We start from the raw sequence: 25,926 nt of genomic DNA, 5'->3' as shown, positions 1-25,926 counted from the left end.
TTATCCAAATGTAATAAGCCAGATCTCTGGCATTCTCGTCTTGGTCATTGTAGTCAAGTCTTTATTGAAAAGTTAGTGTCCAATGGTTTTCTTTCAGAGTCTGTTTCATTTTCATTAAAGAATAAAATGTGTTCCAGTTGTCAAGTTTGCAAGAGTCATGTACTTCCTTTTCATCAAATAAATAAAAGATCTTCTATTCCTTTTGAGATAATATGTTTTGATGTTTGGGGTCCAGCTCCCAATGCTTCTTCTTCTGGAAGTAAATATTATGTATCCTTTATTGACAATTTCTCTCGTTTTACCTGGATATTCTTCATGAAACACAAATCAGAGGTTTTTCTTATTTTTCGTCACTTTCATGCCTATGTTAAAAATCAATTCTCCCAAAATATTCAAATTCTCCAATGTGATGGAGGTGGTGAGTATTCCTCCAAAGAGTTTTTAGACTTCCTCCAAGATAATGGGATACATCGTAGAGTTTCTTGCCCGTATACTCCACAACAAAATGAAATTGCTGAACGTAAACACAGACATATTGTGGAGAGTGCAATGAGTATGATGCATGGTTGTAATTTGCCCATTAACCTTTGGACAGAAGCTTTTCATACTGCCACTCATGTGATAAATCGTCTTCCTATGCCTATTCTTGAAACTCAGTCTCCCTATTATGTTCTCTTTGGTATACAGCCTAATTATGATGAGTTACGAGTTTTTGGATGCACATGTTATGTACATGTTGACAAATCCATGAGAAATAAATTTCAGGACAAAGCCTCTATATGCCAATTTGTAGGTTATGCAGATGAACATAAAGGATACAGGTGTTATGACCCTATCAATAAGAAGATCAGAATTTCCAGAAATGTTGTCTTTGATGAAAATAGCTTTCCAGAAAATAAAGCCAACTATGGTCGTGAACATGGTGATATGGCTAATAATTGGTATAATCCATGGCTCAGTGCTGAACTTATCTCACATGCTGCTGAATGTATCGCTTTGGCTCCTGAAAACATACATGATGAGATGGTTTCAGATAAGGTGTCGGAAACAGAATGTCAGAGATACAAAGGGAATGTCTACACAAGAAGACCCAAAGCGCAAACAGATGCACCTGTTGGAGAACTCATGACATTCCCCAATAATGTGGAGGCACCAAGAAAATCAAGCAGGATAAGGCATCCAATTGAAAAATGGGTAAGTTACGATAACTTTTCTATGGATTTTCAGATTTTCCTATCCAAGGTTGAAAAACATGAAGAACCACTTGGATTTTGTCAAGCTGTTCAATTTGACAAATGGATTGAGGCGATGAATGAGGAAATAGAGGCACTTCATGAGTGTCGAACATGGGAGATAGTTGGTCGCCCCCCCGATAAAAATGTTGTTGGCTCAAAATGGGTGTATAAGATTAAATATAAACCGGATGGAAGCATTGAACGATACAAGGCACGTCTTGTTGCCAAAGGGTTCACCCAAGAATATGGTGAAGATTACGATGAGACCTTCAGTCCAGTAGTGAAAATGGGAACCATTCGCATTATCCTCGGCCTGGCCATTGAGCATGGGTGGAGCCTTAGTCAGCTTGATGTCAAAAATGCATTTCTTCATGGGGACTTAAAAGAAGAGGTATATATGGAGCAACCTCAAGGTTATGCAGAGGGAGACCGAAAAGCATATGTATGTAAAATAACCAGAGCATTGTATGGTTTAAAGCAAGCCTCCCGGTCATGGTTTGAAAGCTTCTCCTCAGAGATTCAGAACCATGGTTTTATTCGTTCCCAACTAGACCATTCTTTATTCATATACAGGGATGGAACCACTGTAGTTTTCTTACTTATATATGTTGATGATATAGTGGTCACTGGTAATGCTCCAGAGCGTATTCAACAAATTAAAGCTTTGCTGAGTATGCGATTTAAGATGAAAGATCTTGGAAAGCTAAAGTATTTTCTTGGTATAGAGGTGGACAGACAGGATGGAGAAATGTCATTAACTCAACACAAATACACTCTTGATCTTTTGGCCAAAGCAGGAATGACAGATTGCAAACCTGTGCCTACACCCAGTGTTGTCAATCAAAAGCTCAGCATTTGTGATGGCGAGTTGTATCCTGATGCAACCAAGTATCGCAGTTTAGTGGGCATGTTACAGTATCTTACTTTTACTAGACCAGATATTGTATATTCTGTAAATCAAGTATCTCAGTTTATGCATGAACCAAAGACTGGTCATATGCATGCCGTCAAGCGTATTCTCCGATATCTAAAAGACACGGTGGGTGATGGACTCAAATATGCTCAATCTTCATGGACAACATCGAAACATGACATATTGGCCTATACAGATGCAGACTGGGCAGGAGACCCAGATGAAAGAAGGTCGGTTTCAGGATACTGTGTTTTCATTGGAAGCAATCTTATCTCATGGAGTAGCAGAAAACAGAAAGTTGTGGCAAGGTCTAGCACGGAGGCAGAATATAGATCTATGGCAGCTACCACAGCAGAAGTAACCTGGGTTAGGCATCTCCTTACAGAAATGGGAGAGAGTATCTCAAGTTCAACCCTCATGTGTGATAATAGAAGTGCTGTACAAATTGCTTTCAATCCTGTTCATCACGGTCGGACCAAACATATTGAGATTGACCAACATTTCATCAGACAAAAGATAGCAGACAAAGAGATTGAACCGGTCTATGTGCCTTCAGAAGACCAAGTTGTTAATATGTTCACAAAAGGTCTCACAAGTAACCGCTTTTGGTATCTGAAGAACAAGTTGCACATGGTTCAATCCCATGTACAACTTGAGGGAGGGTATTAGAATATAGATTGGATATGGATCCAGTACTGGATCCAGTACTGGATCCATATCCATATAGAATAGGCTCACGTGGTTTGATACATCATAATGTATTTTACATTACTAACCAAGGGCAATCTTGCCATTGTAAAATTATTATAAACCTATTCTATATTAATGATGTTTTAGTGCAGCACGCTCGATTGAAGAGGCTGCCGACTCCAAGGAAATCCCCTCTCCTCTCTCCTCTCTTCCCACTCCTCCTTCTCGGTATTCACGATAGAACTGCCAATCCAAGCAGTTTTAACACATAAGAGGTATTTTTCCTCTTTCATTACATGGTATCGGAGCCTTGGAGCTCCTTGATTGTAATTTGTAATTGAAGACCGCATGGTGGACCGTGAGAACGGAGGAGCATTGGATCATTGCTTCAAAAAGTGTGCCATCATTCGACTTCATCTTCTTTTGCCATCTTCCTCTCTTATTTTTTTATCTTTCTCTTTACTTCCATGGCTGACAAAGAGGTTATGACGGTTATTCCTGTTAAAATGTACACTCAAAATCAATATTGTAAGTATAAATATATATACTTATATACATAGAGATACGTATACATATTCTATATGTATACGTATCTCTATATATAAGTATATATATTTATATATTTTTTTATCTTTTTTACCCGAAAGGGTATTTTTGTCATTTTACATTTTGCGCATATTCCATTTGGAATATGCTGTAATTTTTCCATTATTTTTTGCAATTCTTTTAATTTTATTTTTTCTTTTTTGCACTTTCAAAAAGTGCATTGGGGGTCTCCCCAATAGAGTCGTTGGGGAGCCCCCAACGGTCACAATTGTGACCGTTGGGAGCTCCCCAACGACTCCTTTGGGGAGCCCCCTCTTGCCTCCTTCCTTCTTGTATAAATAGGGGTGTTCCCCCTTTGTATTTTCTCAAGCTTGAGAGTCTCAAGCATTTGCTTTTATATATTGAAATACATGCATTATTGCATGTTTATTATTTATACACTTTTTGTGTATTTTGTTCAAGTGTTGTGAGAGTGCTTTCGTGCACTTCTTTTATAAGGTTTTTATGCTTGTTTATGTATTGTCTCTTCGTAGACAATTTCACATGGTATCAGAGCTCGGTTGTTGATTGGAGATCGTGAGATCCGCCTTTGTTCGAGTGCCTCGAAAACCGTGCCTTCGGATTTTTTGAGATTGAAGTGGTGGATCTTGTTTCTCAAATATTTTAGAAGGATCTTGTGCTAAGAAGTGGAAACATCGTATTGGTACGTTTTTTTTCTTCTTCTCTCTACGTCTTAATGGGTGAGAAAGAGTCTCACTTTGCCCTTGGCTTCAAGTTGAATGGGTCCAACTATCATATTTGGGCCGGGAATATGGAGGCCCACATAAAAGGAAAAGGATTGTGGGGTTATGTGCAAGGAACAATTCCGGAACCGGAACCCAAGATAACCATAATGGACGGAAGTGAAATCAAGATTCTTGAGGGAGAGGAAAGGATCAAAGCTCTTGAAGAATACTCAAAGAAACACGACGAATGGGAAATGAAGAATTTCAAGATTCTTTCTTGGTTCTTCGCATCCGTCGAAACGAAGATTAATGCCAACATTATCAAATTCAAAAAGGCATCGGAAGCTTGGCATTATCTCGAGAAGATGTATACATCAAGAGACCTATCTCATAAGTATTACCTTCAAAAGAAGGCCCTCTCCCTTACTCAAGGTGAAATGTCTATTAGGGAATATTTTGCCGATCTTTCCTCTATTTGGGATGAGCTCTCTATGCTTGAACCAAAATGGAGTGGAGAGGCAATTGAACTCCGCCACAAGCAACTTGAAGAAGATCGTTTCTTCAATTTTTTGAATGGGTTGAGACCGGAATTTGAGCAAATAAGGTCATCACTTCTATCCTCATTTACTCCTCCCTCTCTTGAAGATGTTCTCACCAAATTAAGTGGTGAGGAGACTCGTATGAATTTATGTAAACAAGGACCAAGTGTTCTTATGGTTCCTTGTAATTATGAAGAAAATAATGAGGTTAATGCCGTATCAAGACCCGGAAATAATGTAAAGACCTATCGTCCTCCTCACTTTAAATTCCAAAATCAAGGAGGAGATGGTGGACAAAGAGGGAAGCGGGACTATAGCAAGACTATATGTCACTTTTGTAAAGAACCGGGGCATATCAAGCCGGTATGTCCCAAATGGAAGAAGCTCCTTGCTATGGCCACCACCGGCGCACCACAAAAGGAAGAGGCATCATCAAGTGGGTCACTCTCGTTGAACCAAATAATGGAAGCCCTTCAACCTCTTCTCAAGGGAGCTACATCCGGTGCCGCCGTGTCTACTTCTTCCATTCCAGGTAAAGTCCCTTGGCTTTTGGACTCAGGTGCATCCTTTCATATGTCCCCAAACATGTTTTCACTTTCCGATTATTCAAAAAATACTTCTCCATCCTTTGTTTCCACTGCGGATGGAACTTCTCTTGAAATTAAAGGAATAGGTAATTTTGAAACTCAAGACTTTTTTATTCCAAAAATTAGATTTATACCTAAACTTAATTTAAATCTTCTTTCTGTTTCTCAACTCTCGGATCATGGTTGTGATATTAAATTTTCATGTGATAAATGTTTAATACAGGATCGCCTGTCCGGGAAATTGATTGGGGAAGGCTTTAGAAAAGGCGATTTATACTACATGGAATCTCTTCGAGTTCCAAAATCTTTTTGTAATGTTGCCCGAAACAAAGATATAAACATGTGGCACAAAAGACTTGGTCATCCTAATATCACCAAGTTGTCTTACTTACATTTTGCAAAAGACCTATGTAAAAGTTCCTTTTCTTGTAATGACTGTATTCTCGGAAAAATGAAAAGTTTACCTTTTGAGCAAAGAACTATGTTCTCATCAAAACCCTTTGAAATTGTTCATTCCGATGTTTGGGGACCGGCACCTGTTGTCTCAAAAGGAGGTTTTTCTTATTATGTTATTTTTGTGGATGATTTCTCTAGATATTCATGGATCTTTTTTCTTAAATTCAAACATGAAGTCTTTTCATGCTTTAGAACTTTCCATTCGATGATCAAGAATCAATTTAATAGTAACATAAAGATTTTTAGAAGTGATTCTGGAGGAGAATATCTCTCCAACCAATTTAAAATATATCTTGAACATCAAGGAATCATTCACCAAAGATCTTGTCCTAAAACCCCCCAACAGAATGGGTTGGCCGAAAGAAAACATAGACATATTATTGAGACCACTAGAACCCTTCTTATTTCCCAAAACATACCAAAAAAATTTTGGGCTGAAGCTGCTCTTGCTTCTGTTTATCTGATAAATCGTTTGCCTTCTAGATTATTAGGAAAAATATCCCCTTTTGAGATTTTATATAAACTTGAACCAGATTATAATAGATTACGAGTCTTCGGGTGTAAGTGTTTCATACTTACGGATAAGAATGACAAACTCTCTCCCAAGGCTATCCCCTGCGCTTTTCTTGGCTATTCTGAAACTCAAAAGGGATTTCGGTGTTATGATCTTCGAGAAGATAAGTTATATGTCTCTAGAAATGTAACTTTTTTGGAAAATGAAAGTGGATTTGAAAAAAATGTTTTGCAACAAGAAAATTTTGATTATTCCTTCCTTTTTGACTTATTGTCTAGTAATGATGATGTATCATCAAACCATGATGAGGACATTGAGGGTAATGTCGAAGAGCATAACCAACAAGAAGGCAGGAGTTCAAGTGATCCAATAACATACTCACGTAGAAACCAAGACACCTTTAGAAGTGCTATTGATCAATATAGTGAACTTGTTCCTGTTCTCGATCACCGTAGATCCGAGAGAAATAGGAGACCTCCAACTCGTTTTGTCTCCTTTGATTCCTTTTCACCCCGATATAGGACTTGTCTTAGTGCCATTCATTCTTATTTTGAACCTAGAAACTTTGAAGAAGCTAAAAAATGTATAGAATGGCAAGAAGCTATGCAAAATGAACTTAATGCTCTTAAAAGGGCTGAAACTTGGGATTTCGAAACTCTACCCATAGGAAAGAAAACTATAGGTTGTCGATGGGTTTTTAAGGTTAAAACTAAGAGTGACGGATCCCTTGAAAGGTATAAGGCTCGCTTAGTTGCAAAAGGGTATGGGCAAGAGTATGGAATTGATTATGAAGAAACTTTTGCTCCTGTAGCCCGAATGGTTACAGTTAGATGTCTCATTACTATTGCATCTATTAAAAATTGGAACATTTTTCAAATGGATGTGAAAAATGCTTTTTTAAATGGTGATCTTAACGAAGAAGTATATATGGATGCCCCACCAGGCATGAAGATTCCTGAAAATAAAGTTCTTCGTCTTCGAAAGGCTCTTTATGGATTGAAACAGGCTCCCAAAGCCTGGTATGATAGATTTACCAGTGTAATGTTGGAAAATGGTTTCTTCTCATGCTATACTGACACTGCTCTATTTACTAAGAAATCTAAAGCAGGGATTGTAATATTATTGCTCTATGTTGATGATATGTTAATTACAGGTGATGATGTTCAAGGAGTCAAGGGTATTAAGTCCGTCTTGACTTCAAAATTTGAGATGTCAGACTTGGGTTTTCTGACATATTTTCTTGGAATTGAGGTTGCTTATTCGCAACGTGGTTATTTTTTATCTCAGTCTAAACTTGCTTGTGAGATTATTGACAGATCCGGGATTTCTGATGACAAAGTATGCGAAACTCCTGAAGTTGTGGGAGCAAAAATGAAAATTGACGATGGTGTTCCTTTAACCGATCCTACCCCTTACAGGCAGCTGGTAGGTTCGTTAATGTATCTTAGTATTACTAGACCTGACTTATCACATGCTATACACATCGCCAGTCAGTTTCAGCACGCTCCCACAACCGTTCATATGAGTGCTGTTCTTCGCATCGTCAGATACTTGAAGGGCACAATAAATAAGGGAGTATTTCTATCTTCTTCTTCTGATTTAAAATTACTTGCTTATACTGACTCAGATTGGGGAGGTGACCCTAGTAACCGTCACTCCACCACTGGTTTTTGTGTTTTTCTAGGTGAATCTTTGATTTCATGGCGATGTAAAAAGCAACAGAAAGTCTCTTTGTCATCCACTGAAGCCGAATACAGAGCCATGGCATCCACTACCATGGAAATTGTATGGATTCGACAACTTTTGGAAGATATGGGAGTACCTATCCGAGAACCAACAAAGCTGTGTTGTGACAATAAAAGTGCAATCTATATTGCCAAAAATCACACCTTTCACGAGCGAACAAAGCATATAGAGATGGACTGCCATTATGTCAGAGAAGAATACTTGAAGAAGGTCATTGATCTACCATACGTGACGTCTGAGTATCAACTTGCGGACTTCTTCACAAAGGCTCTTTGTTCGCCTAGATTTCATTTCCTTCTGGACAAACTTGCGGTTATCACACCGTAAGTTTGAGGGGGGGTGTTAAAATGTACACTCAAAATCAATATTGTAAGTATAAATATATATACTTATATACATAGAGATACGTATACATATTCTATATGTATACGTATCTCTATATATAAGTATATATATTTATATATTTTTTTATCTTTTTTACCCGAAAGGGTATTTTTGTCATTTTACATTTTGCGCATATTCCATTTGGAATATGCTGTAATTTTTCCATTATTTTTTGCAATTCTTTTAATTTTATTTTTTCTTTTTTGCACTTTCAAAAAGTGCATTGGGGGTCTCCCCAATAGAGTCGTTGGGGAGCCCCCAACGGTCACAATTGTGACCGTTGGGAGCTCCCCAACGACTCCTTTGGGGAGCCCCCTCTTGCCTCCTTCCTTCTTGTATAAATAGGGGTGTTCCCCCTTTGTATTTTCTCAAGCTTGAGAGTCTCAAGCATTTGCTTTTATATATTGAAATACATGCATTATTGCATGTTTATTATTTATACACTTTTTGTGTATTTTGTTCAAGTGTTGTGAGAGTGCTTTCGTGCACTTCTTTTATAAGGTTTTTATGCTTGTTTATGTATTGTCTCTTCGTAGACAATTTCACAATTCCCATCAAATTGATGGACCAACTACAACATGTGGGCCATCGCAATGAAGAGAATTTTAGTAGGGAAAGAATTATGGCATTTGGTTGATGGTTTCAGTCCGGAACCTCAACCTATTCCCACTAAAGTTGTTGAGGGAGAAGATGGTGTATCTAAAGAGGAGACAAAGGAAAAGAGAGAGAGATAAAGCGCTCTTGGAATACAAAATAACTATGAAGCATGGGAAGTAGGCCATGTTAAAGTACTATATCTCTTTATGGGTAGCATGTGCAAAGAGCCATGCGAAAATATCTTAGAGTTTAAAAGAGAAATACAAAATAACTATAAAGCATGAGAAGTAGGCCATGTTAAAGTACTATATCTCTTTATGGGTATCATGTGCAAAGAGCCATGCAAAAATATCTTAGAGTTTAAAAGAGTGGATGAGGCTTGGATGTTTATCAAACAAACATATACTAAAAAAGATGTTGCTCAAAAATGGAAAATACGTAACAAAATTCATAAGTCTACGCAAGGTGACAAAAGTGTGCGAGAGTATTATGAATCTTTAAAGAGACTTTGGGACCAAATGACTACATTTGAGCCTATTTGGGATACCCCTAATGATGTTCGTCTAAGGAAGAAACAAATCTTGGAAGAACAATTTTTCCAATTTATGCAAGGATTTAGACCTCAATTCAAAAATGTGAGGGTCACCATTACTCATTGTGAGAAGGATGAACCTCCACCACTTCATGAAGTATTGGCCGAGGTGTGTATAGAGGAAACTAGGTTGAAGTCCATGACAAAACTTAACGAACCCAAAGACAATGTGTTAGCTCTATCAAGACTCGGAGCCAACACCAACAAGCCTCCTCATTTTACCAAGTCCAATTTCGAGAGGCAACGTAGTGATGAAGGGAGAAAGAAGATTGTTTGTCACAATTTTGGAGAACTAGGGCACATAAATCCTTATTACCTCATATTCAAGAGAAAGGATGAGCGAAGAGTGGCGAGTGTAGATGCAGCACAAGGGGATAAGAATAAGATCAATGGGTATTCAAAATCCATTGAAAACATGTCATTGTCCCAACTAGTGGAGGCCTTACAACCACTTCTCAAGGGTTCATCCTCCATCACGAGTATCGCAATCTCCTCTTCTTCTCCTTCAGATAAAATTTCTTGGCTTTTGGACTCCGGTGCTTTTTTTCACATGACCCCCAATATCTTTTACTCTCCGAATGTAGAAATAATTCAAGCAGATCTAATGTTTTTACTGCGGATGGCTTTTCTCTTGATATCAAAGGGATTGATAATTTGAAAATTCTTCAAAAATTTTTATACCCAAAATTAGATTTGTTCCAAAACTCAATTTAAACTTTTTTTTGTTTCTCAATTAGTCAATCATGGTTGTAAAATCTCCTTTTCATCGAACCAATGTTTTGTGCAAGATTTTCAGTTCATGATGCAGGGGAAGGTCATAGAGAAGGAGATCTTTACTACATGGATCGGTTGATCATTCTTCAAAATACCTTTTGTTGCAATATATAAGATTTGGATATTTCTTTATCGCATCAAAGGCTAGATCATCTTAGCATATCAAAATTATCCAATGTACCATATTTGAGAAAATTTTGCAATGAAATTTTTTATTGCATGGTAAAACGAAGGTTATTCCTTTTGAAGAAAGAACTTTTTTTGCTTTTAAACCACTTGAATTGGTAATTTGAATGTAGGGGGTCTGACACCAATTGTTTCTAAGGGTGGTTATGCTTATTATATGATCTTCATTGATGATTATTCTCCTTATACTTGGATTTATTTTCTTAGGCATAAAAACGAAGTGTTTGAAAATTTTAAATTTTTTCATAATTTAGTTAAAAATTTATTTAAAACTAATATTGTTGTTTTCACTCCAATTATCTCCTAGAGCTATTATGTGCAGTGTTGTACGTATTGTATCATATTATACGATACATATCATTACTTTTGGCTTTTACAATACAATACACACTTGCATCGCGATACGAGTGTGTATTGTACTCATATCGGGTGTATCGTATGATACACCCTTGTATCATGTTGTATCGTACGATACAGGGTGTATTATACGATACGGGTCTAGCGCACTTTATATTCTTTATTTTTTACTTGTGTTTTAGCCCATAAGTGGCTTACTTATATATGCTCTTGTATTGACCCATAAGAGGCATATACCTGTATTTTTCCCCTTTGCATAACTCAAGCTGACCAAGACCAAGAGTCATTCACTACCATTTGCTTGTAATCATAGTCACAAATATCGAAATCGACTATTTCTCGCAATATTATAGGTTTGGTGATAAATCTTGGGAAAATCTCAGGGCTTCAAAAATAAAAATATATAAAATGACAAAATAAGAAAATATCATGTTTTGATAATAAAATGCATATATAATAAAAGAAATAAGTAAAAAATGCAACATAAAGAAAAAAAACACATTTAAGATGTAGAAAGTAAATAAAAACAGTAACAATAATTGATAATATCGTGAATATCATGATATTATCAAATTGGCAGTATTTTCAAAATATTGCGATATTATACCTATAATATCGTTTGCTGAAAAAACAGTGATAAAATCATGATATTTTGAAAATAACACCGATATCTGTGATATGCTTAGAATAATGTACAATCTTGATATTTGATGTGCTCTTCAGTTGCTTTAAAACTGAAGCCACACATTTTGTTAAATTTGTCATGAACAAATATAATGAACTGCCTGACATTGCTTGTCATCTACATAGTACAATTGCAACTCAACTCTCAACCAAATTAAGCCTCCTTTTCCCAGGTTAGGGGGAGTATAAGTTGTCAATTTCAAACTTTTTGTAAAACAAGGAACCCCCATCAAGAGTCCCCTTCCAACATTACACAGGGATGGAAACTAAGTCACACGGACTCGGCTAAAAGGTCGACGCACCTCCGACACGGGTGCGGCTTCGAACACGGGGCGGACACGGTCAACTAAGTGTCAGACTCAGTCAACACACCGGGGCCGAGTCCGTCCACATTTTGGACTTGGTCAACTTTGACCGAGTCTATTTTCGTTCATTTTTAGGGCAAAAGACGTATAAAAACAAAAAAAAAAATTATCTTTGATTGTCTTCCTCCTTTATGTGTTATATTTTGGTAAGTTTGTGTTGTTACTTCAATAGAATTACTTTTTTATTTTTGCTTTAAAATTTACAATCTTATTATTGTTATATATATATATATAGCCGTGTCCGCGTGTCCAAAATTTTTGAAATTGCTCCGCACCCATGTGACATAGGATGGAAAAAAGGAAGAATAGACAGATTCTTAAAACATTCTGTGCTCCTGACATTTTTATGGTGGAACTTGCATGTATGTCAACATTCTGATCAATTATATTCCCTCTAATATTATTGCAGGAACTTCTCCTATTAAGAAACACTTCGGAAAGGTTTCTAATTATTCTAACATGCAAGTTTTTTTGTTGTGTCTAATATGTTTTGTTAGTAAGCTAGCTTTGTTAGTTTGAAAGCCTAAGAAAATACCACTATTATGACAATTTTGCCTAGCAGGTTATCATCTCCAGAGATGTTTTTTCAGGAAGCACCTCTCCCTGCAAAAAGAGGACATGGAACAGATTTTTGTCTTATTTCTCCAGGTGGTGCAACTGACCTACAACAATCAAACATACACAAATTGGAGACTTGGCACTACTATCTCAGTTGAAAACAGGTAATGCAGCAAATGGATGATCTCAACACTATTGATTTGTCTGCAGATGTACAACCATCTTGAGTACGATGCAGCTCGCCCCCTTAATTTCTCCTAACCTTCTTGTTTTCTTCTGTTGTCTCACAAACTAATATCAAGTTGCCTTAGTTCATATCCACGTTGAATCTCAATCAAGAAGCAACATCGAAGAAGAATTAAACTGCCCTTGACAGAACATATGCACAGGTTCACTTCATGTCTGGAAAACAAACCACTCTGTGCAAATGACTGTATAAAATCGTACGAGAATACAATGCAATAGCAGAATAATTGGGAGACATAACTGTCTAAAGGGATTCACAGTTACAATCTACAGGGAATTGTGCAAGCATCCTGTAGATTCCTTTTTCAAGGAAACATTTTGCTGTTGTCAGCAAGAATTTCAATCTGAATTAAAGGTTCTGGTAACTATGTACTCTACTTGAGTCCATGCTCTGCTCTAATTAGGTAGTTGGTTTGGCAACTTTGGCTCTATCAATATCTGAACCAAATCAATCATGAATAGAATAAGCCACCAAAAAAATTAGAACACCAAAGGCAACAACAACAAACATTCACATCAGATTAATAGAACTTAAAGGAAACATTTTGCTGTTGTCTGCAAGAATTTCAATCTGAATTAAAGGTTCTAGTAACTATGTACTCTACTTGAGTCCATGCTCTTATCTAATTAGGTGGTTGGTTTGGCTCTATCAATATCTGAACCAAATCAAGCATGAATAGATTAGGGCACCAAAAAAATTAGAACACCAAAGGCAACAAACATGTTCACATCAGGTTAATAGAACTTACCAACTTGAGATCATCATAATGACTATCCCAATATTCATCAGATCTGTAACCCAACCACTCCTCTAGCTTGGCATAAGCTTCGCAGTCTTCAAAACCTTGTTTATTGCAATGAACATGAGTATGGCCATCTCCATCACTCTACAACAAAATCCAAGACAACAAAGCAATTTGTAAGAAATAAAAAAGAAAATTAAAAAGATAGGTACCAAGAACAACCCCACCAAAAAATAATCTTTGGAACGAGAAAGAAGAAATGTTTTATTCAACAAAAAAGACAGCGCAAAACAAAGGAAAACAAAAAAATAGTGCTCATAGAAATGGCATGAGAAAATACCATGACATCTGTAACATCTATGACTCCAAGAACACCTCTTCCCAGATCTGCGCTGTGAATCATTACCCCAACCCTCTTATATGCCTTAAACAACAAAGAGAAGAAATAAGGAAATAAAACTAGAATTACTCAAAGCAACAAAGAGACAGCTCATGAGCTCTACAGAAATTACAGCAAATATATGCAGAAGTCAAGTAACAAAAATTGTTTTCAAAAATGATATTTCAATAAATTAAGGTGGATGAGCTTACGAGATCAATTCAAGAAAATGTACCGTGGTGTATGTTGTTTGCTGATGATATTGTTTTGATTGATGAGTCTAGAGATGGGGTTAATGCTAAGTTAGAATTATGGAGACAGACATTGGAAACTAGAGGTTTTAAGTTGAGTAAGAGTAAGACTGAATATATGGAATGTCGGTTTAGTAAGCAACGAAGTAGTGATGGGAGTGTAGTGAAGCTTGGTGAGCAAGAAATACCGGTGAATGATTATTTCAAATATTTGGGATCCATCATTCAAAAGTATTGGAGAAATTGATGGAGATGTAAATCATAGGATAAAGGTTGGGTGGATGAAGTGGAAAAGTGCAACTGGAATGCTGTGCGATCGTAGAATGCCATTGCGGTTGAAGGGAAAGTTTTATAGGACGACTATTAGACCCGCTTTACTATATGGTACGGAATGTTGGGCTGCCAAGAGACATCATATTCAAAAAATGAGTGTAGCTGAGATGCGGATGCTTAGATGGATGTGTGGAAATACAATAAAAGATAAGATTCGGAACGAGGAGATACGTAAGAAGGTAGGTGTTGCACCCATTGAAAATAAGATGCAAGAGAATCGTTTACGGTGGTTTGGACATATTCGGCGAAGGCCTAATGATGCTCCAGTTAGAAGGTTGGAGAAATGGGAAAATATATTAGTTAAAAGAGGTCGAGTAGGCCTAGGAAGACACGGATGGAGGTGATAGGAAAGGATATGAATGCTTTGAACCTCACCGAGGACATGGCATTGGATAGAAATGATTGGAGGAGAAGGATTCATGTGGAAGACCCAGAATGATTTTCTTTTTTGGTTCATATCGCCGACCCCAAGTTTTGGGATGAAGGCGTAGTTGTTGTTGTATTGAGCCCATTATTTTGCAAATGGATTGGAGAGATATTGGTATATTATATCACAGTTCTGGTTTTTGCTTTTTTTAATTTACTTTCGCATAGGCTACCAAACAAAGAAACATATCTGGTTTAGTATAGATGCTACATATGTTCAAGAGAGGATCAGTAAATTGAACCTAGAACCAACTTGAACAAAAGTATCTCATGAATTTTCAGGTATACCAGTGGCAAGTTATCTTTGCAGTTTGGCATATTACCAGATGCCTGCCTTGATCCTTAACTTTTTCTAAAGACTCTTTTCAACAATAGCTCCAAAACGCAAGCAGATAATCAGGCAAAGCAGAATGGTACAATATTATTCCTTCAAGTCAGGGGAAAGGTGAATTGCTGAAACAACTGAAGCTTACCTGCATTCCACCTTAACTACGGCTGCCTTGCCCTTAAGGGTCAAGGCATTTAGACAAACCCATAATTGACATTTCCCATCCTTTGGGAAGGAAACCATCTATTGCAGTTGGCATTGAAGATGAATTTTAGGTCAAAGAGGTCTTAAATGATGTAAAAATTATTTTGTTACTGAGAGGAACTGACACAATTTTCTAGGCTCACTACTTTTACTAATGCTCAAGTCAACGTGGACAAAGCTTTCCATCTCAGAGCCCATGCAGTTTACTGCACTCAATTTAACATAAACAAGATACAAGTACACATGAAGTACACTGGCACAGTAAAATACAGGTTACAGAAATATGCATATAAAACTGCAAGTTGTGCTTCGTATGTGAATGTGTGTGTGTAAGAGAGAATATGTGTGATTATGAACATACTAAATGAAACATGGTTGCATAAATTACAAAAAAAAGTACATCGATTCTATAGAGAAAATAAAACAAATATCATATGAATTTGATAAGAAAACATTATATGTCTTACCTCAATCAAGCGACCATGCCAATATAGAAATATTCCACAATTTCTTCTGTTCCATTCTAACTGACAATGGCCCAATGTTAACTGAACAGGTTTACCATTAATCAAACCTTCAACAACTACAGTCATGCTCAAAGATTTCGCCAAAGGACGACTTTTGACCTATACAGATAATAATAGAGGAGCAATCACAAATCACATTTTAGTAGATGATTTAGCCATAACAAAAAAAAATGAAATTACCAATGATCCTTGGACATGTATCTTCATTCGAGGTTCCAAGAAGATAACTTCCAAATAAGCACAGAGGGAGAAGTCAAGAGGAACCTGAACACCCACAAAAAAAAACATAATTTTAAATGAGAAGATTTTAACATATATATAAAGCATATTTATAGCTATGCATGCTCTGTAGAAACAACAAATTGCACATAATATCCATTTGAAGTTGTCAAATGGGACAGTAGGAAATAAGTTCAACACAGTAAAAAAACCATCTGATAGAGTACTAATGGAACTAACAGCCATAGAAAGTAATTAATAGACCACGAAACCTACTCAAGAAAACTTCAAAAATGTTATAGGCCCTAGGAAATGTAGAAATATACATGCCTCAGAAACATTGTCCAATGTATCAAAGAAACTAGTGCAATTAGCAATATCTGAAGCATTAGAAATAACTAACCTGTTTGCCTATTTGCCCAGATCGGTTACGAACACGCTTAGACCGGATCATTATGTCATCACCGATCCACTCCAAACTATAATTTGATCCCCATTTATCAAGGTCCCATATGTATATTTGAGTTCCTGTGCCATTTTTCCCAAACAGTGCAGATTTCTCACCTATAAAATACTCGTTGAATGGTGAAAAATCCTTAATAGATTTTAAATGAGCACTAGCTTCAGCTTCTGAATGAATGCTGGTATCGATTTCCATGAAGTTAGCTTGCCGAACATAACTCACAATAGGGATCTCAAAATCCTGCAGGATTACCAAATTTGAAGGGGAAAGAATAAAACAAAAAAAAATGATATAAGCAAAAGTATTAGAAAGAACATGGAGGCATACATCTTTATCTTGATTGAAAGATTGCGACAGAAAGGCTACTGATCTTGAGTTCAGTGCTTGGCTAATAACAAGAGTGTTTCTTCCCAGTCTCATTGCTCCAGTCTGTTGACAGCATTTCAATTAAGGAAAAGTAGATTTCACTTAGTAAACATATGATGGAAGGGCCATAAAAATCTAAATTAAAAGTATTAGAACAGAAAAGAAAAAAACCATAAGAACCTAAGTCACATGGACTCGGCTAGGGAGGTGACGCACCCGCGTCGACACGCCCCGACACGGGTGCGGCTTCGGACACGGGCCGGACTCAGTCAACAAGTGTCGGACTCGGTCAACGCACCTGGGCCGAGTCCGTCCACTTTATAGACTCGGTCAACTTTGACCGAGTCTATAAATGTCTGTTTTGAAATATGTTTTGGATCCGGGTCGGGTCCGGATCCAGACCCGACCCAGATCCAAACTTCATCTGCATCGTCGGGGCCGAACATTAAAAGGGGTTTACGACAGAGGGGGCTTACCCTGTCGATTTTGTTAAAATATGTAAAACAATCTTGTAATTTTGTATATATATTTTATATATATAAGGTGATACATATACATATATTATATATGTATCTACCTATTATATATATAAAATATATATATTGCTAAGGGTAGTTTAGGCATTTTACACATATTCATTTTCGTGAATATGGTTTGTATTTTTCCCCTTTTTCTTTTTAATTTTCTTTTTCTTTAATTAATACATTGTACTTGCATTGGGAGGGGCCCAACCCACTAGTCGTTGGACCCCTCCAACGGTCACATTTGTGACCGTTGGAGGGGCTCCAACGACTATGTAGAGCCCCTCCCAAGGCCTCCTAAATGCCCTATAAATATGGGCAGCTCCTCTTGTATTTTCTTAAGGGTTTTGGGATTATAGTCCAACCTTTTAGTTGTTTATGAATCTTATGAGTGCATTTGCACATTTGTAATTCCGTGTGTTGTGCTTGTTGTGTTGTTCCAAGTGTTCTTGGTGTGTGTATGTTCACACATTTATCCTCAAGGTTATTGCGTTATCGATTAAAGTATCTTGTTGAAGATACTTTCACATGGTATCAGAGCCTCGTTGAAAAAGAAGAATTGCGATTCGCCCTCTCTTGCATTCCTCGAAAAGCGTGCCTTCAAGTTTTTTCAAATCAAAGAGGATCATCTTCTTCGAGCAATATTTTAGGAGCCTCTCTTGTCAAGAAAGACGCGAAAAGTATTTGAGGTACGTATTATTCCTTGTCTTCTTTCCTCTCTAATGGGCGAAAAAGACTCCCATTTCTCTATTGGGTTTAAGCTTAATGGCTCAAACTATCATGTTTGGGCCGGTAATATGGAAGCCCATATTAAAGGAAATGGGCTTTGGGGTTACATTCATGGATCCATACCGGAACCGGAACCCAAAATCACCGTCATTGAAGGAGGGGATATTAAGATCCTTGAAGAGGATGAAAGACAAAAGGCTCTTGAAGAGTATTCTAAAAAACATGATGATTGGGAAACGAAGAACTTCAAGATCTTATCTTGGATTTTCTCATCCGTTGAGACCAAGATAAACGCCAATATCATCAAATTTAAAAAAGCTTCCAAAGCTTGGGTGTATCTTGAGAAAATGTACACCTCAAGAGATCTATCCCACAAGTACTTTCTCCAAAAGAAGGCTTTGACCCTCCAACAAAATGACATGACCATTCGGGAGTACTTTGCCGAATTATCCTCTATTTGGGACGAGCTCGCAATTCTTGAACCTAAATGGAGTGGAGAAGCAATCGAATTAAGGCACAAACAACTTGAGGAAGACCGGTTCTTCAATTTTCTAAATGGCCTTAGACCCGAATTTGAACAAGTTCGGTCCTCTCTTCTCTCCGCTTTCACATCACCCTCACTTGAAGATGTTATCACCAAGCTAAGTGGTGAAGAAACCCGTATGGGGATTGGCAAGAATAATTCTAGCATTCTTGTTACTTCTTCTACTAAAGAAGATGGTGAAATGGTTAATGCCGTGTCAAGACCGGGAAATAACATGAAGACCTCCTCATTTCAAGAACCAAGGTCAAGGAGGAAATGATCGGTATGGCAAAAGAGACTATAGCAAATTGAATTGCTACTATTGTAAAGAACCCGGACATATCAAACCTATGTGTCCTAAATGGAAGAAATTGATTGCAAAGGCTATGGCATCCCAAGCGGAAGAACGACCTTCTTCATCAAGTGAGACTCTTTCCCTTCAACAAATCGTAGAGGCACTACAACCTCTTCTCAAGGGAGGCACTTCCGGAGCCGCTATGTCATCCTCTTCCCCCGGTAAGACATCTTGGCTTTTAGATTCCGGGGCATCCTTTCACATGACCCCTAGCTCTTGCTATCTTTCAAATTTTTCTAAAAATTCTTTTCCATCCTTTGTCTCAACCGCGGACGGAACATCTCTTGAGATTAAAGGAATAGATAATTTTGAAAAACAAGACTTCTTTGTTCCAAAAATTTGTTTTATCCCAAACATTAATTTAAATCTTTTTTCCGTCTCCCAACTCTCGGACCATGGTTGCAATATAAAATTCTCTTCTAATAAATGTTGGATACAGGATCGCCAGTCCGGGAGATTGATTGGAGAAGGCTCTAGAAGAGAAGACCTCTACTACGTAGATTTTCATCAAGTTCCCAAAAGTCAATTTTGCAACGTCGTCCAAAACAAAGATATTCATATATGGCATAAGAGATTGGGTCATCCCAATATTGTTAAAATCTCTTGTTTGCCTTTTGTTAAACAACTTTGTAAAAGTGATTTTTTATGTAATGAATGTATTCTTGGGAAAATGAAATGTTTGCCTTTTCCTCAAAGATCCATGTTTACGACAAAACCATTTGAATTTGTCCATTCCGATGTATGGGGACCGGCTCCTGTAATGTCAAAAGGAGGATTTTCATATTATGTGATTTTTGTGGATGACTACACTAGGTTTTGTTGGATTTATTTTCTTAAACATAAACATGAAGTTTTCTCAACTTTTAAAAGTTTTCACATGATGATTTCAAATCAATTCAATGGATGCTTAAAAATCTTTAGGTCCGACTCTGGAGGAGAATACCTCTCAAATGAATTTAAAAGTTATCTTGAAAATTTTGGTATTCTTCACCAAAAATCTTGTCGGAAAACCCCTCAACAAAATGGGTTAGCCGAACGAAAGCACAGACACATCATTGAAACAACTAAGACTTTACTCATTTCTCAAAACATTCCAAAGAATCTCTGGGCTGAAGCAGCCCTTACTTCTGTCTATCTCATAAACAGACTCTTATCGAAAAACTTAAACAAAATTTCTCCCTTTGAAAAATTATACGATAAGGAACCTGATTATAGCAGGTTAAGGGTCTTTGGGTGTAAATGTTTTGTTTTTACTGATAAGAATGACAAACTTTCTCCTAAAGTCATTCCTTGTGCCTTTCTTGGCTATTCTGAAACCCAAAAGGGGTTTCGTTGTTACGATATCAAAAGTGATAAATTATATGTTTCCAGAAATGTGAGTTTTTTGGAAAATCTTAGTGGATTCGAACGTTGTGACCCTCATAATGAAAATGTGGATTATTCCTTTTTATTTGATTTACTGAATAAAGACGATGATACTAGTGATGATGAGTCAGATCAAAGTAACCCAAATGAATTTGAAACTGAGGAAAACATCTCCTTGCTTCCTTCGTCACATCAACATATTGATGAAGAATTACCTAGAGACCCTATCACCTATACTCATAGAGATCGAAACAACTTTAGAAGTGCTCTTGACAGATATAATGATGCCAGTCCCAGTGCCTCTCAGAATGAAGTAATCCCTCGTACAACCGAAAGAAGTAGAAGGCCTCCTTCTAGGTTCATTTCCTATGACTCCTTTTCACCAAGATATAGAGCCTGCCTTAGTGTCATCCACTCCTATATAGAACCTAGAAATTTTGAAGAAACACGTAAGTGCCCTGAATGGATTAATACAATGGACAATGAACTTGAGGCTCTAAGAAGAGCCAAAACTTGGGAGTTTCAAAATCTTCCTAAAGGCAAGAAAACAATAGGGTGCAGATGGGTTTTCAAAGTAAAAACTAAAAGTGATGGATCCCTTGAAAGGTATAAAGTTCGCTTGGTTGTAAAAGAATATAGTCAAGAATATGGTATTGACTATGAAGAAACTTTTGCTCTTGTAGCTCGTATGGTCACTGTCTGATGCCTTATAATCGTTGCCTCTATCAACAAATGGAACATTTATCAAATGGATGTTAAAAATGCCTTTTTAAATGGCGATTTAAGCGAAAAAGTTTATATGGATGCTCCTCCTGGAATGAAGACTCCTAAGGGAAAGGTGTTTCGTCTTCAAAAAGCACTCTATGGTCTAAAACAAACCCCCAAGGCTTGGTATGATAGATTTAACTCTGTGATGATTGAGAATGGTTTTTCCTCTTGTTTTACTGACATTGCTCTATTTGTTAGAAAATTCAATGCAGGGATTGTAATTTTACTACTGTACGTTGATGACATGCTCATCACCGGGAGTGACTCTAACGGGGTTAAGAGTATAAAATCTATCTTAAAAGATAAATTTGAAATGTCTGACTTGGGTTTTCTAACTTATTTTTTGGGAATTGAAGTAGCATACTCTCTTAGAGGATATTTCTTATCTCAAACTAAGTTTGCTTCTGAGATCATTGACAGGTCAGGTATTACAGATGAGAAGCTTTGTGAAACTCCTGCGGTAGTAGGGGCAAAGATGAAAATTGATGATGGGCTTCCCCTTTTGGATCCTACCCCTTACAGACAGCTTGTAGGATCATTGATGTATCTGAGTATTACCAGACCAAATATATCTCATGCAGTCCATACTGCAAGTCAGTTTCAGCATGCGCCTACATCCATTCACATGAGTGCCATCTTACGAGTCGTAAGATACATAAAGGGTACTCTAAATAAGGGAGTTTTTTTGTCCTCGTCTTCCGACTTCAAATTGATTGCTTATACTGACTCTGATTGGGAAGGTGACCCAAATAACCGTCATTCCACCACTGGTTTTTGTGTATTCTTAGGAGACTCACTGATATCGTGGAGATGCAAGAAGCAACAAAAGGTATCGCTCTCTTTCACAGAAGCTGAATATCGTGCCATGACAACTACTACCATGGAGATTGTTTGGATTCATCAATTGCTAGAAGACATGGGGATTACAATAGAAGAGCCCACTAAGCTTTGTTGTGACAACAAGAGTGCAATCTACATTGCGAAAAATCACACCTTTCATGAGCGGACTAAACACATCGAAATGGACTGTCACTATGTTCGTGAAGCATATCTCAGAGGAGTCATTGATCTTCCTTATGTCACGTCCGAATATCAGTTGACAGACTTCTTTACTAAAGCCTTGTGCGCTCCGTGGTTCAGCTTCCTTCTTGGCAAACTATCAGTCATCTTGCCCTAAGTTTGAGGGGGGGTGTTAAAATATGTAAAACAATCTTGTAATTTCATATATATATTTTATATATATAAGGTGATACATATACATATATTATATATGTATATGTATCTACCTATTATATATATATATAATATATATATTGCTAAGGGTAGTTTAGGCATTTTACACATTCATTTTCGTGAATATGGTTTGTATTTTTCCCCTTTTTCTTTTTAATTTTCTTTTTCTTTAATTAATACATTGTACTTGCATTGGGAGGGGCCCAACCCACTAGTCGTTGGACCCCTCCAACAATCACATTTGTGACCGTTGGAGGGGCTCCAACGACTATGTGGAGCCCCTCCCAAGGCCTCCTAAATGCCCTATAAATATGGGCAGCTCCTCTTGTATTTTCTTAAGGGTTTTGGGATTATAGCCCAACCTTTTAGTTGTTTATGAATCTTATGAGTGCATTTGCACATTTGTGATTTCGTGTGTTGTGCTTGTTGTGCACAAGTGTTCCAAGTGTTCCAAGTGTTCTTGGTGTGTGTATGTTCACACATTTATCCTCAAGGTTATTGCGTTATCGATTAAAGTATCTTGTTGAAGATACTTTCACAAATTTTGCCTCCCCCCCCAGCACATGCAGCTTCCTCCTACACTCACGCCGGCGATCCAGACTCCGACGATGGTAGTTGTAGGCGACGCCAGCCACCGTCTCCCCCTTCCATCAGTCAACAGGTATGCCCCTCATTCCCACTCTCTCCTCTTCGTCCGGTAGGGGGCTCCCCCTTCCTCCTTATTTTCCGGCAGGTGGCGGAGCCGCCTGCCTCGTTCTTTTTTTTTCGACAGGGGGCGGAGCCTCTGCCGAAAAATAAAGTATGGCAGGGGCCTCCGCCCCCTGCTGAAAAAAAAAGAACAAGGCAAGGTGCTCTGCCCCTTCCGACAGCCCCCACCCCCCCTCCCTGCACCCTCTGCTCGCAGAAGAGGGGCTCGACCCCTCCCTGTGCCTCTGATTCATAGAGGAGGGGCTCGACCCCTCCTCGTTTCCCTTCTGTCTGGCGGGCAAGGCTAGGCTCGGCCTGTCAGCCGAGCCCCCTCCTTCCCCCACTCCTCCTTCTTATGGCACCCCTGTCGGAAAAAAAGAACGAGGTAGGGGGCTCCGCCCCTGCCTCGTTCTTATTTTCCGGCACCCCCCCCCCCTCTGCTCGCAGAAGAGGGGCTCGACCCCTCCCTATGGCTCTGATTCATAGAAGAGGGGCTCGGCCCCTCCTCGTTTCCCTTCTGTCTGGCGGCCAAGTCTAGGCTTGGCCTGTCAGCCGAGCCCCCTCCTTCCCCCACTCCTCCCCTCTTTGTCCTCTCCTTCACTGTCGGCAAGCACGGCCTGCCAACCCTCCTTTTTGCAGGACAGGCAGGAGCGAAGCCCTTGCCACCTCTGCTTTTCCAGCAAGCGTCTTCTTCGCCAGGCAGGGGCATTGCCCTTGCTGCCTTTGGCTTTTTGGCAAGGGCGAAGCCCCTGCCACTGATAAGGTTCGGCAGGAGCTTGCCCTACCCTCCTTTTTGTGTCAGACAGGGGGTCGGCCCCCTGTCTCGAACCTGTTTTGCAGAGAGGGAACGAACCCCCTCTCTGCATCATCCCCTCGTAGAGGAGAGCCTGGTTTGAACCAGGTTTGCATAGAGGGAACGAACCTGGAGCTCCTATTACTATTATTTTGAAGTGTTTATTAACTTTATTTTATTTACTTATTTTCATTAGTGATGCTACATTTAGGCAATTTCATGTAATACTATTTTCACAGGTATCCTATCAAATCAAGAAGGTGCATTACTAACTTAGCCCAGGATGGTGTATTCATGAGCACATACATCAAGCCATTCAATGTTCCTGGCAAAAGTTGGTTGCTTCTTTGTACTAGCCCCATTAAATGCACTCTAGTTAATTTCACAAGCTGAAATCTACATTGTTGGAATAAAATCACTGTTAGTTCTAAGTTCTGTAACTTGGAACAGGTCCATCAATCATTTCCAACCAAACTCTTGAAACAGGCCTATGTAATGTGGGTGCTTCTATACCCTTGAAGCACTCGCATTGACACTGCTGGATGTGGGTGCGGAACCCGAAACGGCTGGGTGCAGTCAACTGTAATGAAATATATGTCACACTTTACATTTTAACATCAACCCTGAACCAGACCATTCCAATTTTTTGACTTGGTCAACTTTGGCCAAGTCCAAAATTGTCCAAATTTGAAAAACAAACTTAAAACCTAAAGAAACTTATAGCAGTGTCACTGATATCAGTGATATTTAGAAAATGTCGAATAACATTGGCAAAAGTATGCAAGCTGATAATATCGGCAAAATAATGTGATAATATCATGATATTTTTGCAATGTTTTGAAAAAGAAATCTTATTTTATATAATTTAAGCTTATTTTTGTATTTTAAAAACTTTTCAAACTTATTTCCTTATAATTTACAAGAAAATTGATAGAAAATCTATTATTTTTTATATTTTTCTAATTTTTAAAACTCCAAAGATTCTCCCCAGAGAAATTACCATGAACAATATAGTTGACTATGACTTATAGTTGTATGTGTGTAAATTTGCTAAAGTTGTTTATACATGCAATCTAATAGAAAACCCCACTTTTTTCACAAGTTTTTCATTTTTTTTGTAATTTTTACCTTACAAATGTGATTTATATAGTTTCTTTGGTAGAAAATAGGCTTTAAATCATGTTTTTGCAAAACCTAAGTTGGTCTTTCAGGGGCTTTAAAAATCAGTGGCCCACAATGTACCAAAATTTCACAACTCATAAAATCGTGTTTTTACATCAAAAAAATTATCCATCCCTAGCAAACAAACCAAGTTAAACATCTTAGGTTTAACATTTAAACAAACCATGTAGATCATATCCGTAACATTTGATCTACAAAAAATTGAAATTTTTTTAACAAAAGAATGATTTCTACTTATTAGTTCCTTACCTTCATTATTAGCCAATGTTTACCCTATATATATAAATATATATATATAGAGAGAGAGAGTGTACATATTTATGTATACAATATCGATAAAACTGGACTTCGTTTGGGTTAACGAGTCCAGTTTTGGACAGAAATGGATCCTGGTGTGGTTGACCACACCTGACACTGCAGAAGTTGTGTCCAAGTGTCCTACCCACGTTGGTGCGGGTACGACATGGGTTTGTTAAGAGTATGCTGGTTGGATCAGATTTGGATCTGATCCATGTAATTCCATATAATGTGTATATCATAAATACCTAACTAAGTGAAGGGTATTATTGTAATCTTTGGTATTATACTATAAATACAATATCACGCCACCCATAATGGGTGACATCTCCATTGAGAAACCCTTTCCTCCTTTTCTATTTCATTCTCTTTCTTTCTTGTCTGTTGTTTGTTCAGGAAAACTTATTCCCGAGGCATTCTGACATGATATTACAACCTGCAAAAAGGTAAGTCTAGCATCAGATCTAATTTATTTTCTTCCCAAGATCTGTCTCTTTTCTTGCAGATCTGATCGAAATCAGATCAGATACACCACAATCG

At 37.9% G+C, this 25,926-nt stretch overlaps 1 protein-coding gene across 2 annotated transcripts in view; it reads right to left on the bottom strand.

Annotated features, from left to right (window-relative positions):
- The window catches only part of LOC149830418 (uncharacterized), a 67,261-nt gene that overhangs the window by 21,017 nt on the left and 20,318 nt on the right, over positions 1–25,926 (bottom strand). For both annotated transcript variants that reach the window (XM_090016504.1, XM_090016505.1), the window contains 6 exons: positions 16,895–16,996; positions 16,508–16,807; positions 16,066–16,149; positions 15,826–15,984; positions 13,778–13,861; positions 13,444–13,581 (listed from right to left, as the gene is read on the bottom strand). In XM_090016504.1, the coding sequence (XP_089872630.1) occupies positions 13,444–13,581; positions 13,778–13,861; positions 15,826–15,984; positions 16,066–16,149; positions 16,508–16,807; positions 16,895–16,996 (867 nt within the window). The remainder of the gene's footprint in view (positions 1–13,443; positions 13,582–13,777; positions 13,862–15,825; positions 15,985–16,065; positions 16,150–16,507; positions 16,808–16,894; positions 16,997–25,926) is intronic.

Source organism: Nuphar pumila, chromosome 8 (assembly GCF_984573655.1).
Source record: "Nuphar pumila chromosome 8, dmNupPumi1.hap1.1, whole genome shotgun sequence".
In the NCBI taxonomy this organism is placed as follows: Eukaryota; Viridiplantae; Streptophyta; class Magnoliopsida; order Nymphaeales; family Nymphaeaceae; genus Nuphar; species Nuphar pumila.
The sequence above is the reverse complement of the archived record's forward strand: the minus strand, read 5'-3'. Positions and strand labels throughout refer to the sequence as shown.